The sequence below is a fragment of the Acromyrmex echinatior genome, chromosome 10 (assembly GCF_024713525.1).
Source record: "Acromyrmex echinatior isolate Ae372 chromosome 10, ASM2471352v2, whole genome shotgun sequence".
Classification (NCBI taxonomy): Eukaryota; Metazoa; Arthropoda; class Insecta; order Hymenoptera; family Formicidae; genus Acromyrmex; species Acromyrmex echinatior.
In genome coordinates this window covers 11116437-11135446 of record NC_141861.1, presented here as the reverse complement: position 1 = coordinate 11135446, position 19010 = coordinate 11116437, and the positions used below count along the sequence as shown (strand labels likewise).

Sequence of the window (19010 nt, the reverse complement as noted above, 5' to 3'; positions counted from 1 at the left end):
TTCTTACTGTCATGAATGATGGTAGAGATAAATTAAATTTGTCGCACATCGAAAGCTTGCATTCTAAATTATTACCTAATATCATTAACATAAATGTACGTTTTACAGATGGTCCAAACTGATACCACTTTTCGTGAAATGCTTTATTTGTCATTTGCTGACTCTAAATTAAATATATAACAATAATAAATAATTATATATATTCAAATAATCGATTGTAAAAAGACAAAGGAGCCACGCTTGTTATTTGTGTTTTACAATATTTATATATTTATTGTAGACTAACAATTACTTTTTTTTTTACTTAGTGTAATATTAACAATTCACAAAGATAAAAATCCTCTTGACAAACATTCATCGTAGTCTGTTGTTAACAGTAATGTTGAAGGATTTTTATATCTGTGAATTTTTAATATTAAACTAAGTGAATCATCTAAGATATTAAGATTACATATTTCCACTTCAATTAAGCAATATAGAAGATCATAACACTAAGTGAACTTTTTTGTTAACAATTTTTTAATGAACAACGAACAACAGCTAAAATTTGTTCAAGGTCAGTCGGATTCATGACCTTGATAACATGTCAAGATCAAGGCCATTGGAGGATAGTCCCTTACACTGCATAATTAACTTCTACTTTTGATAAAGCAATAAATAAAAATTCTACACATCCAATTCAGTATAGAACAAGATCTTAGGAGTTGAGATGTTCAGTCTTTGCATTCGATACTTCATGTTTAATACTACACCGGCACTAACATTCGCCACAACGGATTATAGATAAATTCATTTATGATAATTGAAGCGTTCGAAGTACAGGAATCTCGATAGAATCTTGATTTTACGAAAGTTTTGATATGTAAAAATAGTAGGGATAATTTTATTACTCTGAAGAGGATCTGATGTGAAAAGATTGAAACGTCTGTATGTACACTCACCGACTAAAAGATTGCAACACTTTTCTTTAATGGGTTTCGGCATACAGTTTACTCACCAAGCCATTCTTACTTATGGATCCGTAAGTAAAAACCAATCGCTCGATGAGTAGGCTGCATTCAAAAACCATAGAAAAAATCTGTTGCAATCTTTTAATCGGTGAGTGTATGTAGGTATGCAATTGTTAGTCTATAATAAACATATAAATATTGTAAAACAAGCATAACAAAGCGAACAACAAGCGTAGCTCCTTTGCTTTTTTACAATTTGATTATTGAAATTTTATTCATTACAACCTACACAGTGCGACAAATATGTTCCCGGACAGGGCCTGAAAATCATAATTGAAACAACAATATGCATATTTTTTGGTTTTATTATTCAAAATATTCTCCTCTGGCTTCAATACACTTGTTACAGCGATTCAATAGTGATTCAAATGCATGTTCTAGCTCAGTTTGCGGAATTGCCTCTAGTGCCTGTGTAAAAACTGATTGGATGGTCGGAATGTCATCAAAAAAGCGTCCTTTCAATTTCAATTTCAATTTTGGGAATAATGAGAAGTCGCAGGGGGCCAAATCAGGTGAATACGGTGGATGGTTTAACACAGACACAATTTCGAGCCAAACATTGACGGACAATCGATGAAGTGTGACTTGGTGCATTATCATGCAACAAAGACCAATTTTCTCAAATCACGATATTTGGGGCGAATACGATGAATTCTGCCCATCAATCGCTTTAAAACTTCGAGATAATATGCACCAGTAATTGTTTGGCCAGTTAGAACAAACTCTTTGTGGATAATACCTTTGCTATCAAAGAATGTGATGAGCATTATCTTGATTTTTGATGGAACTTTTCATACTTTTTTTGCTTGTGATGAATTTTTTGACTTCCATTCCGCATTTTGACGCTTAGTTTCTGGATCATATTGAAAGCACCATGTTTCATCACTCGTAACAATTGATTTTAGGAAGTTTGGATTATTTTCTGCGGCTGCAACGATGTCTCTGGAATAATTGATTCTCGCTGATTTTTGATCGCTTCTTAATGTGTGTGGAACAAACCTTCGCACAAACCTTCGTTTTACCCAAATCTTCATGTAATATGGTTCGAATCGTTTCTCTACTGATATTTAAAGCTTCCTCCATCATTTTTAATGATGCATTGCGATCGTTTGCAACAAAATCACATACTTTTTCGATCATTTCGGATATTCGAACCAAAATTGGCCGTCCTGATTTTTTGTCATCTTCAAGGGTCTCTCTGCCTTTCAAAAAACGCTTATGCCACTCAAAAACAGCTGTACGATCTAGACATTGACTGCCGTAAACTTGTTGCATCGATCGGAATGTTTCTGATGCACTTTTTCAAGTTTTGCGTTAAATTTAATCACTGCTCTTTGTTCCATATTAAAATTTCTATCTCGACCAAAATCTTGTTTAACATGAACTGTCATATCTTCGTTATATGTCAACCAAAATGAACGAAACTTTGACAGATGATAGCAAAATGTTCAACCTTTAAAATGCATGTTTGAACACATAGATGTCGCCACTGGTTGCTGAGATGTGGTTCGTGTCCGGGAACATATTTGTCGCACTGTGTATTAGATTATTTCTAATTTTAAACTTAATTTTATATAATATATATATATATATATATATATATATAAATCAATTATATTAAACAACAACTCTTTTGAGTAATACGTTTTATGTATTTAGTATTTAATATATATATATATATTTTTTTTTAATTTTGTAAGGTCTTTTTTAATTAAATTACTACTAACCGCGTCTAGTAATTGTTGAACGCAAGAACATAACATGTAAAATTGAACTATTGAGCCACACGCGAACATGACGATCGAAAGAGCTTCTGGGACAGTCGTTGAAGGTACCTCAGAAAATATAAAAATATTTTATTTAATATAAAATTTATAAATATATACATATGTACATAAATATACATGTATACATATAGGATGTCTCACATTTATTAAATTTTACAATATTTTCACAGAATATTTTGTACATTCATAACGATATTTTAGAGATAAAGTAGAATAAAAATCCTGAAATGAAAATGTGGCTACAATAATTTTTTAAATTATAAACTTACTTTAACTGCTTAAAAATCAAAAAAATTTTACTTCTATAGTTTTTATTGTTATTTCTTGATTCTTTGGAACATTCTAAGATGAAAATTTTAATATGAAAATGTCGATGATATATGTTTTTGTAACAGTTTTTGAATTATAAACTATCTTTGATCAATTATAATTCAAGAATTATTATATTATTCGACATTTACGTATTAGGACTTTCTACTCCACTTTTCTAGAATATGCTATAAAAGTATTGTACGATGGTTGAGATGCAGGTCTTATAATTCTCGCATTCGGAGTACAGGACCTGATATTTTATGTTAAAACAAACAACTGTTTCTTGTAGCAAAATCGTGTCGACAAATAATTTTTGCACGAGAACAGGTTGAAGTTATTCGAGTAAACGCAAATTTCATGTCCTGTACTCTGAATGCGGAAATTGTTTTGGGACATCTTGTATATATATATATATACAGAGTGTCCCAAAAAAATATATGTATGTATAAGGGTGTCTCATTTTACATAATGCATTAAGATTTTTCGAAAACTGGTAGATATAGAAAAATGTTTCAAACAAAAGTTGTATGGTTCGGGGGGTAAAAAGATACTATTTGATTTGACCTTGGGTGACATTGCCAAGGTCAAGTCAAGGTCACATCAATTTTTTTTAATAACATCTAATTTTTGATGGCAAAATAGCTGGTGTCGAGAGCTTTTCAAAACGCTATAAAAAAATCTTTTTTCATTAATTACTTTTTAAATTATGATACTTGAAAGTTACAGCATCTTGTGTAATACTGATGCCGGCGGTACTGTAACTTTCAAATCTTGTAACTCGAAAAGTATATAATGAAAAATAACTTTATTACACTGTTCTGAAAAGCTTTTGACACCAACTATTAAATTCTATTACCAAAAATAGGATATTTCATTAAAAAAAATCAATGCTCTTGATTTGATCTTGGCGACGCCAGGTCAAATCAATGATACTGTCTTATATCCCCCTCCAAACTATACAACTTTTGTTTGAAACATTTTTCCGTATCTATCATAGAAATATTAATGCATTATTTAAAATGGGACACCTTGTATACATATATGTATACATAAATATATTTTAACTTTAACAAATATCTAAAAAATTATAAAAGATACGAAAAAATGTTTTAGATAAAAATTATAGGATTTAAAAAAGTCTATTTACTGATTACATCTATTTGACATTGGATGGCGTTGCTAAGGTTAAGACGAGGTCACTTTGAATTTTTAAAATAGAAATCCCTACATTTTATTGCAGATTATTATAGACCCTTTCTGAGACATTTCCAAAATATTGTAATTTAATTCACTTTGGGTCAGCATAAATTGTCACGTTTCAACATATTAACACAATTTGATTATATTTACATACTTGATAACAAGAGGAATTTATTAACCGATTTATCAGTTAATCAGTAACAATCACAAACGATTGATTATTGGGTAAATGCAAATCATACGAAAAACTATGCTTGTAAGTCATATACAATACAATATGTATTTATATGCGGCAAGCAGCTGATTTTCTTGGTTATGGGTGCAATGAGTGCAGTTCATTGAGGCGCTGCGTGAACTGCACTCGCTGTACTTATAATCAAGAAAGTCAGTCAGCAGCTTACCGCACGTAAACACATGTTGTGTTGTGTACGGACTTACAGACGTGTTTTTTTCTTCGTGTGATTTTCAATCGCCGAATAATCAATCGTTTATGATTGTTAGCGATTAACTGATCTCATATAGTACAGAAGATTGAAGCAATATTGCTGCAATGTTGCAATATTGCAGATTGCAATGTAACATTGCAGAGATATTACAGAAATTAACAATATGCCTGCAAAATGTCAATAATATGTTTGTAATATTCTACAACATTGCAAAACTGTAATTCTTTATTACAATAATAATCTTATTACAATAATAATAATATAAAAATATAAGTTTTTACAATATTTATGTAGTACAGTTTCTTAGATTAACAGTCATTTTTATGAAATAATAATTAATATAATTCATTTTATATTTAAATAAAAAATTTATTGGTCTATTATTTGAAGGCCATTTCATTTTTCTAAGCTTTATATTTATTTTAAATATGAAATCAAAAGTTGTAATACCGTGTTTGGATACAATTAATATATCATTATCGGATAAAAAATTAATCTGCTGAAAATGATTTGTTCGAGATCGGTAATTCGAAAGAAAAGCAAGAATTCTGTCAGTCGACCGACATTAATTGTCATTGAACGCATGCATAAATTGAGCTCGTGATTTCATCTCGAGCATGATCTTAATCCTCATTAAAATCATCGAATTCGTCGTTCTTTGTTCTTTTTAAAAACAATTCGTTACACGCAAACAAGCTGTCGTTACCGGCAACGGACAATCGAAAGTTCTAGAACGATTCAATTCGCGCACGCGAGCGCCGCGCTCTGACGAATACGTCACGCGCTGTCACCAATCCCACGCACGGATTTTCTGCCGCGCATGACTGTTACGTTGAACGTCGCTAGAAAAGAATTCAAAGCGCCAATCAATTCTGTACACCTAATGCCACGTAATAATTAAGATTGTGGCAAAATTTTATTGGATTTTTCCCAAAAGGGAAAGCTCAGGTCGAAAGCAATAAATGCTTCGATCTCGCCGTCCTCCTTCTTACTTCCAAAAAGTTCTTAGAGTTCTTAGAGTCATAATCTCGCTTCGTAAAATCGCCGTGCTAACCGTTTAGTGAAATCGCTATAAACCGAAACTTTCGAGAAGCGTCGAGAAAAATCGCCGAGATTTTCCATCACCGCGATTCCAAACTCAATTTGGAAAAGGTGACCGCATTTAATATTCTGTTAATCTAATCTTTAATTAATTATATCTTTTGACTTTGTAACTGAATATATTAAAGAAATTCTTTTGTTAAATTACAAAGAAACTGAGTTGATTTTACTGTCGTGCATCATACCAGCCGTGCGCCGAACTCTCACTCGAATTTTTCCGCGCGGTGCGCTCTCGCACAGATTTATCGAAATATTAATTATGTGATCGATGATGTATTTATGCTTAATGTGAACACAAGAATAAACCAGCGCCTGAACTTTATTGATAAATTTTATACCCATTTCATTTTTTAATCGATTTCAATTGATTTGGAGTGGTTTCGAATTAAAAACAATCATTGCAATTAGCTTAATCCATGGTGAACTTACCAAGCGACTGTATTATTAGGTGTACAACTTTGTTTCCGCCGTTTTTTTTTCCGAAATTCGAAGCTTTATTGTAAAAAATTGGTTATACATTTATGATTCCATCGCTGGCCACTATTTTCTCTTATCTTTCGGGCAGGGGATTTACGAATCCCGCGTCGAAAAAACTGGTTATCTTTTGAGGCGATCCACAAATCGATCCAATTTTTTACTTTTACATAAGACCGAAAGTGCTGGTCAGTCAGGCCGTGTGCCATTGATCGAAACAAGTGATAGTCAAAGGGAGCAACGTCTTGAGAATACGGCGGGTGGGATAGGACTTCCCATTTCAACGTTTCCAAGTATGTCTTGACCACTTTCGCAACATGGGGTCGAGTATTGTCATGTTGCAAAATCACTTTATCGTGTCTCTCGTTGTATTGCGGCCGTTTGTCTTTCAATGCTCGGCTCAAACGCATCAATTTCGATACTGATCGCCTGTGATTGTTTCAGTCGGTTTTAACAGCTCATAATACGCCAAGCTGGTCCCACCAAATACAGAGCATAACCTTGGAGCCGTGAATATTCGGTTTGGCCGTCGACGTGGAAGCATGGCCGAGAATTCCCCATAATTTTCTGCGCTTGGGGTTATCATAATGAACCCATTTTTCGTCCCCAGTCACAATGAGATGCAGAAATCCCTTCCGTCTTTGCCTTTCAAGCAAACAAACGCCGTTCAACATCTCTTGGCTTCAATTTGTACGGCATCCAATTTCCTTGCTTCTGAATCATTCCCATGACTTTGAGGCGTTTTGAAATGGCTTGTTGAGTCACTCTCAATGATCGTGCCAATTCTTCTTGATTTTAACATGAGTCTTGATCAAGTAATGCCTCCAATTCTGCATCTTCGAAAACCTTCTCTCTTCCACCGCTATACGGTCTTCGACTTAAATCACCGTTTTTGAAGCGTTAAAATCACTCACGACACGTTCTTTCATTAATAACGGCCTCACCATAAGTATTTGAGAGCATTCGATGAGCCTCAGCCGTAGATTTCTTCATATTGAAGCAGAAAATTAAAACCTCCCGCAAATGATGAGAATTTGGCTCGTAAACTGACATTTTTAATCGAGAATAACTTTATGATGCAGACACAAATCGACTAATGTTTCTATGGGGTTATGTTGACAGATGTCCAGTTTATTGTATAACGTCTACGATTTATTTATTTCGATCACTTACCGTTAAAGCCATTTATAGGAAAACGGCGGAAGCAAATTTGTACACTTAATAAAAAATATTATTTTTTCTAAAATATGTTTTTAATAAATTTCTACCTAACAATATAAAGGAAGCAAAGGCTGTTTTTAAAAAATCAGCCCAGCAAAAATGTGGAACAATGCTGTTCCACGGAAAATACGAGTAAAATCAGCGACAAAAAATAAATAATATTTACGTATTGAATAATATGAACGTTATATTTTACATGTTTTGCATAAATATATATGTACGTATGTTTATAAAGATGTTCCATAAAATTCTTAATTTATTTTGACTAAGATATAAATACCACTAATAGTATCACTATTAACACTAAAACTTATTTTTATTAAATTCTGATTGTTTAGTTCTAACGGTTTAGTAACTTCGCAGAATTCCTTACAGATCACCAAAATTTCTTTTCCATAGAAGTTATAAATTTCGGAAATTTATTAAGGCGTATTCAGATTCCCACCTGAATACTCCCAGAATGTCATATCATTCTTGTCTAATGTATAATAAAAACAAAGATAGGGTGATATCTGGATGATACTCTAGCGGGTATCTAAACTCAGCATTAGGTAAAATCTTGCGAAGTATTAAACCGGTTAATGAACAAAAGTTTGATAAAAATGAGCCTAATAATAATACTGTGGCACTATTATCATTAAAAGTGACACTACTAGCACTATTAGTACTAACAGTAACATGACTAGCACTAAAAGTGATACCATTAGCACTATTAGCACTAAAAGTGACACTAGCGAAAATACTATTAGTGCTATAGTGTCACTAATAGTATTTTTTCGTAAGGGCGTAATTGTTTACCGCTCGTACATTTAATTTGCAATCGAGAATTTAGTTTCCGCAATGTGGAAACTTGCACTAATAATTTTCGCGCTAATATGTCCTAGGTGTGAAGTTGAGAGTAATGATTATCGTATAGTATTATATCATATATTGATACGTATCAATAATGGGTCTTGGATTTCCTTATTCATAAAGATGAAAAAACGGATAAACCCATGTTTTTGGATTTCTCAAATTTACGAACATCCATAGCGTTGTGAATTCATATATTTAACATGAGTCGAGCAAGTAAATATTTCATTTATAGCTGTTTGTGAAAAATTTTTCTCTGTGGATGGCTTATTCGTTTGTTCTTCCCCATTACAGCGCGTCTTATCATATACAATTTGAGAGGATGACATTACACTTATATTTGAGCTGAGGAGAAATTAAAACTAAATAAATAAATCACAAATATATATACTGTTACGTCCAAGCCCCAGGATTTTTTGTCTTGAACGAAAGAAGGAATTAGGAGTGGAGGAGGGCTAGGGAAGAACAGAACAAACTCCACTCTTGTAGTTATCGATCCGAAGGCGCGTGCCATAAATAGGAAGCACTTTAATGGGTTCCAAATGTGGATCAACGTCGATACGCGACGTTACTACCTGATCTGCGACCGTGCATCCGTCGACCTTCTTTTTTAGGTCAAAAAACTTAATTTTATTTGATCAGGGATAAGGTCGTTCTTTGGGAAGATGAAACGAATCGGAAGGGTGCCGAAATAAATGTTAATTACTATTGCTTTTCAAAAAAGTAATTGCTTACATTCATTTATAGACATTTATATATATATATATATATATATATATATATATATATATATATATATAAATACATTCCGATCGATGAAACAAGTTTACGGCAGTAAATGTCTAGGTTGTACAGTGGCATAAGCGTTTTTTGGAAGGAGACTCTTAAAGATGACGAAAAATCAGGACGGCCAATTTTGGTTCGAACACCCGAAATGATCGAAAAAGTGATTTTGTTGCAAACGATCGCAATGCATCACTAAAAATGATGGAGGAGGCTTGAAATATCAGTAGAGAAACGATTCGAACCGTACACATATTTGTCGCACTGTGTACTTTTTCGATCATTTCGGGTGTTCGAACCAAAATTGGCCGTCCTGATTTTTTGTCATCTTCAAGGGTCTCTCTGCCTTCCAAAAAACGCTTATGCCACTCAAAAACAGCTGTACGACCTAGACATTGACTGCCGTAAACTTGTTGCATCGATCGGAATATTTCTGACCAAGTCTTTTACCAAGTTTTGCGTTAAATTTAATCACTGCTCTTTGTTCCATATTAAAATTTCTATCTCGACCAAAATCTTGTTTAACATGAACTGTCATATCTTCGTTATATGTCAACCAAAATGAATGAAACTTTGACAGATGATAGTAAAATGTTCAACCTTTAAAATGCATGTTTGAACGCATAGATGTAGCCACTGGTTGCTGAGGTGTGGTCCGTGAGGTCGTGTCCGGGAACATATTTGTCGCACTGTGTATATACATATGTATATATATATATATATATATATATATATATATATATATATATATATACAGGGTGTAGAAAAAGTCCCGGATCCCATAAATATCTTAATAGTAATTATTTTTGAGAGAAATGTTTTATACAAAAGTTGTAGGATTGAAAATGATTTATTGACTTATTTGACCTTGGATGGCGCGACCAAGGTCAAGTCAAGATCAAATCGATATTTTTAAACGAAACATCCTATTTTTGATTTTAGAATTTAATAGCTGAGGTCGAAAGCTTTCCAAAACACTATAATAAACCCTGTTTTTAATCACTACTTTTCAAGTTATGAGAGTTGAAAGTTATGGAACCGCCGCGGCATTAGCATTACCTAAGCTAAGGTGTTTGTATCCCTTTTAATGATGCGAGGATGGGATAATCATAGGAGGTTTTACGCATGCGAAAAGACTTTTCAATCAATCTTTTAGAAATAAAGACAATAGTATATCTAAATCAACTGTCATTCGTTCCTTTAACCCATCGCCTTACTTATCAGTTTTTAGTTACTTTCTCGGCTAGACCCCCCACTGGGATCTGGGACTTCGTCAAGTTATATCTCTGAATAGAAAACATATTTTTAACTTATCACATTCAAAATTGATATCTCTAGAGAAAGACAAGAACAAATAAAAAAAATGAAACAAAAAATATTTTATTCTTAAATTACATCATAAAAAGTTAAAGTCTGAATTGCAATGTGAAAAATCGCATTAGATACGTCATATCCTAGTATGGCTAGGATTAAAAGAATATTACATATTATAGCAAATTGGCGTCCCTCCGCAGTCTGACAATGTGCTAGACGATTATAAAAACTTAAGACTGCATTTCTACAGAATTCGCGAGGCATGATTCTAAATTCATTTATTATTCGTTGACGTAAATCATTAAAATTTTAAAATTTAGTATTAAAATTTTTTCCCTTTAAATTTCCCCACAAAAAATAGTCGAATGGATTTAGTTCAAATGATCATGCTGGCCATTCAGTGTAACTCCTTCCTATTCACTTATTCGAAAAAACTTCATTCAGTTATTGGCGTACTCGTAAATCATAATGAGGTGACGCCCCATCTTGCTGGAATCAAATGTCATTGAAGTTTTGACGAGCGATCGGATTGCCGGAACTATTTCATCTTGAAGCATGGCTAAGTAATTGTCAGTGTTTAAATTACCTTCAATAAAGAAAGGCCCAATAATGACTTCATTTAAAATTCCAGCCCATACATTGACTTTTTGCTGATTCTGAGTATGTGCCTCGTACATCAAATTTTCATCGCTTCAATATCTGCAATTATATCGATTTACATTCCGGGTTAGCTCAAAAGTAGCTTCATCTGAAAAAATAATGTTGACTACAAATAAAATATTTCTATCGATATTTAATATCATATTTTCCCAAAATTCAATGCGACGATCAAAATCATCTTCACATAGTTCCTACGTCAGATGGATCTTATATGGATGAAATTTCTCCTTTTTCAGAATTTTATGAACTGGCATAGGATCGATGTCGTGTTGTGCAACTTTGCGAATTGAATTACGCGGATCTTCGATAAAAGACTGTAGAACATTCAATCTTTTATCAGGATTTGTCGCTATTGCTAGTCTACCTTGTCTATTACGGTCTTTTACAAAACCCATTTTTTCAAAACGTTGTACAGTGCGAATAACAGTTGATTTAGTTCTGTCACATGCGTAAGACCTCCTACGATCACTCCATCCTCGCATCATTAAAAGAAATATACGCTCATGTTCAGTAAACATTATAAAATATTTTAAATAAATACTTTATAAACAAAGATAACTATGTGGCGATAAGCAATCTCAGAATGGAGTATTACAAAAAAGTATACCTTCTCAATCGCAGGTCACAGAAAGAGTGAACTTGACAGGAAAGATTTCTAGCTTATGTAGTCTCCAGCTTTGTTGAAAAAGTGGGAAGGAGAGAGAGGGAATAGAAAGGAGTAGGAAGGAAAGGGGGGAAGGGAAGGAGAAGGAAAAGGTAGGAGGGACGAGAAGATAGGAATACAGACATTCGCGGGCACATACATGACTCATAAATCCAGTTGGGCATTCTCTCCGTAATGTCTACCTTAAATAATGCCGGCGGTTGCCGTAACTTTTAACTCTCATGATTTGAAAAGAACTGACTAAAAAGAGGCTTTATTGTAATGTTTGGAAAGCTCCTGTATTCAGCTATTAGATTCTAAAATCAAAAATAGGGAGTTTTGCTTAAAAAAATCGATTTGACCTTGACTTGACCCTGATAAGTCAAATTGATAAGGTCAGTCAAGATCCTTTTCAACCCTACAACTTTTCTATAAAACATTTTTCTCAAAAATAATTACTTTTCATGATATTTAAGGGGTCCAGAACTTTTTTTACATCCTGTATGTATGTGCGTGTGTGTGTGTGTGTGTGTTTGTGTGTGCGTGTGTGCGTGCGTGTGTGTGTGTGTGTGTACGCTATCAATAATAATACTAAAAACTAAGCTAATATCTAGGTTTTCTGACAATATGTGTGTATGTGTATGTGAGTGTATGTGGGTGGTGTGGTCAAAGGGAGGGAGAACTTTGCAGATTCGGCGAGATTTTCAAGTGATTGAAAAATCTCGTCGAAGGATCTGTTGTCCTCAGAAGAGACTGGAGAGAAAGAGAGAGGAGGAATTGCGGGCTGTGAAGAATCTATCAGGGTAGGAGAGTAAGAAGGAGAAGGAAATTTGAAATCTGTGGTTAGAAGGGACAAAGGATCGTCCTCGGTCAAATCCACTCGCTGAGGGTGAGACCTTCTCCCGAATAATTGATTTTTTGTGGGTCTTCTCCAGCTCAGCATGGGTTTCTTCGGAGATGAAATTTCCCGACTGATTTTTCACGATTATCAGGATCTCCCTTTTTTTTAGTACAATCTTAGTTCGCTTCCTTCGACCCGATGGTAATTGCGCTTTATCATCTCCGTTAGAAATTTTCCTTTTTAATTTAAGAAGTTATGATAACGAAATTGATGAAGAGCATTTATATTTGCATTGGAAGGGATAAGTGAGGAAAAGGGAAGAGGAAAAAAATAAAATTAAATAAATGAGATTTGAATCTCTCGAAGAGCCTTATCGCTTCAAATAATAATAGAGACCGAGAAATGAGTGAATTACTCAAAGCGTTTTACTGCTCTAATCCGAAAGAGAGAGAAAGAGAGAAAGAGAGACAAAGGGGAGGGGAATTTATAAGAGCGTTTTACCAGTTCTTGAAATTGAAAAAAATGAGTATGAATCACTTGAAGCGTTTTACTGCTTCAAATATTAAAAATAATAAGGAAATGTAATATTCTTGAGACTTCCACGGCTTTCTATATAAAGAGTATACGGGGGGGTGCTTTCTATATAAAGAGTATACGTTTCGTGAGTTTCCTCCGTGTCCAAATCCATTTTTGGAATGCCAAAAATGTTTCGTTACTGGAAATCAAGACTATTTGTAACTTAGTGAAGTGGATGCATTCTTAGATGAGGATGAGGCTGGTTTTATGAAGGATGTTTTTCGATTTGTGAGTTCCTAGGTGGTCGTTGAGTGTTGTAGGAACTAGAAAAAGGTAAAAATCCTTCTCTCGGACAAAGCATACAAAAAGCATGACAAAGATCCAACTAATACAATCGCGCAGAACAAGATCCTGGTGGAAAAAAGCAACATTCTCAGTAAAATCAAATCAAAGCAACATTCCCAGAAAAATCAAATCAACATTAAAACCTACAAATCCTCTCCCACCAAGACTATACGGACTACCAAAAGTACACAAATCAAACATCCCTCAGATGTCAGTGCCATACACTCCCCGACATACAACTTATCCCGCTAGCACAAACACTACAATCTTTCACTAGAAAATCCGAAGCACACATAACTAACTCAACAGACTTCAAACTTTTCATCAGAAGATCCAAAAAATTCGACTACGTTCCACAGACCTGCTTGTAAGTTTCGACGTAGAATCCCTTTTCATACAAGACATATTAAACAATAAAAGATCCAATAAAAGACACAATAAACGTTTCATGTGAAGTCCCCTCCGATCTCATCCCGCTAGAGCACTACTTAACAATCACTTACTTCTCCCCTATAATAATCAATTTTATGAACAATCTTCAGGAGCGGCAATGGACTCTCCTATTTCTCTTGTAATCGCCAACATCTTCATGGAGCATTTTGAGAAAGAGGCTCTCAGAAAAACACTCAAAAAAACCAGAAGTTTAGTTCCGTTATATAGAAGACACATTCGTGATATGGAGACACGGCAGAGCCGAACTCCGTAAATTCTTTATTTTCCTCATCCAGATATCCACTTCATAATAGGCATAGAGGAAAACGGAAAACTCTTCTTCCTAGATGTTCTTGTCTCTAAGAAAGCTGACGGTACCTTAGGCTATCAAGTGTATAAAAAACTAACACACACAGATAGATACCTACATGCCGAGTTGCACCACCGTCCAGCACAAAAACAGTCTGCAATCAATTCTTGTACATAGAACTTTCACCATCTCTGATAAAAAACATCTACAGACAGAACTCAATCACTTAAAATTAGCCTTCCAGAAAAACGGACACGACAAAAAAGACATACAAAACAATCAATAAACATGTAAACAAGACAATGGTCTCTAACACACAGACGAAAGGATCCTATCCATTTTCCCATATGTCAAAGGAACGACAGATCAGGTTAGTAGAGTATTAAAAAAACAATATTCGAACTATCTTCAAACCACTCAAAAAGATAGGACAAATTCTAAAAAATCCTAAGAAAAATCAAAGATCTTCGCAGGAATATACAAAATATCTTATTCCTGCGAGTAAGTATACATTGGAGAAACTGGGAGAATAGTCAACCTACGGATAAAGGAACAATCACCAATGTGATGTTAGGCTGAAACACGTCTCGCAATCAACATTATCAGAACACAACATCGAAACAGTCAAAGCGCTTTACCGCTTCGAGTAATCGCAATAGAGAGAGAATTACAAGAAGTATTTTATCGCTTTATCTAATCAGAAGAAATGAGCATAACCTGCTCGAAGTTCCAGTAATACAATTAATCGTTTCGAACAAACATGAAATAAAAAAGAATGATTTTATGAGAGAAACAGGAAATGGATAGCAGTAGAAGAACAGAAATTTCTATGATGGTTCGTTATGTACTAAATAAAAATGTTTCCGATATATTGGAGACTTAATTGCTCACTATTTCTGCGGTTAAACGAGAGGGCAACGTAATAAATCCCTCAGATGATCGGATCGGAAGATAGGCTGGTAGTGCTGGCCCTCGATAAAGTTGACTTTGAATATTGAGGGAGACCGGCTTAAGGAATATGTTTATTACGACCGATCGAGAGAACTTCACGCACTATGGATTACAGCGGAACTAGTAGTGTATTACTGATTGACTGGCTGTGTTCCTCGTATTTATATTCACGATATGCCTTTTTTGTTTTTGGCAGTAAGTCATTGATCTAGCGTCTTCTAGGAATTAGACACTTGGAGGAATCGGATTGGTGGATGTTTGTAATTAGTCTTATCTAACTCCGGAAGCGAGCGAGCAACGTCAAATACTGGTAAATAAAGCTTTAATGTAAAAGATTTATTGGGCAACAATTGACCTTATGCCCCCGTGACTTGGCTAACTCTATCGGTTAAATTTGTCACTAGAAAAATTGAATTTTAATTATTTTATCAGTATTTGGTTTGCTATATTAAATAAAAATTACATATTTCTTAATAACGCAAATTTTATCCTTTTGTGTAGGATATAATATACAGGAATTATGACAACGCAAAATTATTGATACACTTAAAACGAAAAATTGCAATGAATAGCAAAGACAGATAATATAATACAGTGAGATAATACAAAACAAACATTAATAAAAGTTAAAATTTGTATAATGTATATATATTATATAACAATTTATAATTTAGTAACAGCTCAAATTAATAAAAATTTATAATAGATCATTTTTAAAGTTTTTTAAATATTTAGATCATATTAGCGGTTTTATTTTTTCGAATATACGATTATAATACATAAAAAAATTTATTCGTTATTAATAAAAAAATATATCAATTAATTTAAAAATCAAATCAATTTCATACGTTTACCTTTTTCATTACGTTTCATTAGTTTCAAAATGAATGATCCACATTGTGCGGGAGTGCACCGCGCGGAAAGATTCGAGTGAGAAAACGGCACAAGGTTGATATGATACACGACAGTAAAGAGAACTCCGTTTCTTTGTAATTTAACAAAAGAATTTTCTTTAATATGCGCAGTTACAAAGTCAGAAAATAATTAATTAAATATTAGATTAACAGAATATTAAATGCGGTCACCTTTTCTAAATTGTATTTGGAATCGCGGTGATGGAAAATCTCGGCGATGTTCGCGGCACTTCTCGAAAAGATTCGTTTTATAGCGGTCTTCACTAAGCGGTTAGCACAGCGGTTTTACGAAGCGATAAAGTAGCGAGACTATGACTCTAAGAACTCTAAGAACTTTTAGACTCTAAGAACTTTAAGAAATCTAAGAAATCTAAGAAGGAAGCCGGCGAGATCGAAGCATTTATTGCTTTCGGCCTGGGCTTTCTTCTTGGGAAAAATCCAATAAAATTTTGCCACAATCGTAATTATTACGTGGCATTAGGTGTACAAAATTGATTGACGCTTTGGATTCTTTTCTAACGACGTTCAACGTAACAGTCATGCGCGACAGAAAATCCGTATGTGGGATTGGTGACAGCGCGTGACGTATTCGTCGGAGCGCGGCGCTCGCGTGTGCGAATTGAATTGTTCTAGAACTTTCGAGTGTCCGTTACCGGTGCCTGTTTGCGTGTACCGAATTGTTTTAAAAGAACAAAGAACGCCAAATCGCTTGCTTTTCTTTCGAATTACCGATCTCAAACACACATAATACCTTGAATAATAAGAATCTGCTCACGGTTTTTTTAACGACTCACATACAGGGTGCGGCAGCATAACTTCCTTTTTTGAAATGCGCGCCATTCAGTGGGTTGATGTCGTAGCGGAGCGCTAGTGGTCTCGTTCGAGAGGCGGGAGTATAAAGTTTTGTCCCGACACAGTTCAGTCGCCATCATGCGTTGGAACAGTGAGGAGCGTGCTTTTGCCGTCGAGGCCTACTTTTCGAGCGGATGTTCTGTGATCGCAACCCAGCGCGCCTTTCGGAATCGCTTTAGTTTAGCCCCAATGGCCCCTGTCCCGGATCGGAAATCAATTGTTACGTGGGTTACTACGTTCAGACAAACTGCAAATGCGACAAGAAGAACTGGAGTCCCTCGGCCCATTAGATCACCTGAAAACATTGAGGCAGTGAGAGCTTCAATTTTGCGATCACCACAGCGTTCTGCGCGCAAACATGCGTCTGCCCTTGGACTTTCCGATCGTTCTGTGAGGAGAATTCTTCATGATGATCTTCATTTCCATCCTTACAAGATGGCGATTGCGCATGAACTTTCTGAGCGTGACTTCAATTCTCGGAGGAACGCGTGTGAGGTTCTTCTTGAAGTCGTTTCTGAGGACGCTATTGTTTTTTTTAGTGATGAAGCCCATTTTCATTTGTGTGAATCCGTCAACAAACAAAACATGCGCTACTGGGCTGACACCAATCCTCGAGAATTGCATCAAAGGTCTTTGCATTCACCTAAAGTTACAGTGTGGTGTGCAATTTCCTCAGCTGGAATTATTGGTCCCTGGTTCTTTGAGGAGAATGAAGTCGCAGTGACAGTGAATTCGGACCGGTATTTAAACATGTTACAGGAATTTTTTTTTCCACGGCTAGATGAGTTGGACTTAGGGGACATTTGGTTCCAACAAGACGGTGCAACGGCACACACTTCAAGAGCATCGATGGCTGTATTGAGGGAACACTTCCCGCCTCATCTCAATTAGGGGCGATTTGGAGTGGCCGGCCCGCTCTCCCGATTTGATCCCTTGTGACCTTGTGTTTTTTTTCTATGAGGTTTTTTGAAATCCCGTGTTTATGTGAACCGTCCAAGTACCTTACAAGATTTGAAGACCAACATCCAGGAAGAAATTGTCAACATAACGCCTGCTATGGCAAGAGTCATGACAAACGCCAGAAATCGGTTTACTCAATGTATGGAGAATGGGGGACGTCACCTATCTGATTTGATCTTCAAAACTATGTAAAACAAAACTTTAGGTATGCGCCTACATTATAAAAAAAAATAAAAATGTTCTGATTCATACAATGGGTTTTATAAAGTTTTGAAAAAAGGAAGTTATGCTGCTGCACCCTGCGAATATTAATCATTATTCTGCCACTGAAAAAAATCGACATCCATTTTGAAGAATTTTGCGAAGCATCCCCTCTGAATATATAATATTACAGGACAAATGATTCGTAAATTTGAGCAACATTAATATTCCTCTAGAAGTCTAATTTTTGTTACAACTAGGAGAAAAATTTGATCTTCCAATCGATAAACATAATAAAAAAAAGTCCTAGTTAAATTTATTAAACATATAGAAAACAGTAACTGATCATCCAAATAATATTGTTAATTTTGTCAGAAATAACTCTATTCCAATCCTCAATAGATTTTATAACAATTTTCCTTCTCTAAATTTTACTGACAAATAAATTTCCGAATGGCTGTTTCTTACAAAAAAAAATTATCAATGACCATCCTAATATACTTATTATTAATGCTGATAAAGGAAATGTCACTGTTGTTCTCAATAAAGACTCTTATATTCTAAAAATAGAGGAGATTTTTTCGGATGTTGACACCTATTCAATTATTAACAGAGATTCTACAAAAAAGATAACTCAAAATCTACGTGTATTATTTACGAGATAGAAGGGCAGTGGTTTCATCGATGAGCCCATTATAGAAGATTGCTTACAATAGATGACAATATTCCTAGAGCGTATCCCTAGAAAATTTTTCTCAGAATTTTTCATATAATTTTTCAGAATTTCTATATAATTTTTTAGAATTTCTTTATAATTTTATAATTTTCTCTCTTTTTTTATATAAATTGGAACATTTCTCAAAAAATCTACATCTTTTCTCAGAA

At 34.5% G+C, this 19010-nt stretch overlaps 1 protein-coding gene across 2 annotated transcripts in view; it reads right to left on the bottom strand.

Moving 5' to 3' along the window:
• The window catches only part of LOC105147873 (uncharacterized), a 29543-nt gene that overhangs the window by 4062 nt on the left and 6471 nt on the right, over positions 1-19010 (bottom strand). The window contains exons 3-4 of one of the 2 annotated variants that reach the window (XM_087410786.1): positions 2738-2845; positions 8-163 (exon numbers count right to left, since the gene is read on the bottom strand). The exons of the other annotated variant lie outside the window; for it this stretch is intronic. Coding sequence (XP_087266912.1) covers positions 8-163; positions 2738-2845 — 264 coding nt within the window. The remainder of the gene's footprint in view (positions 1-7; positions 164-2737; positions 2846-19010) is intronic. 2 annotated transcript variants of the gene reach the window in all.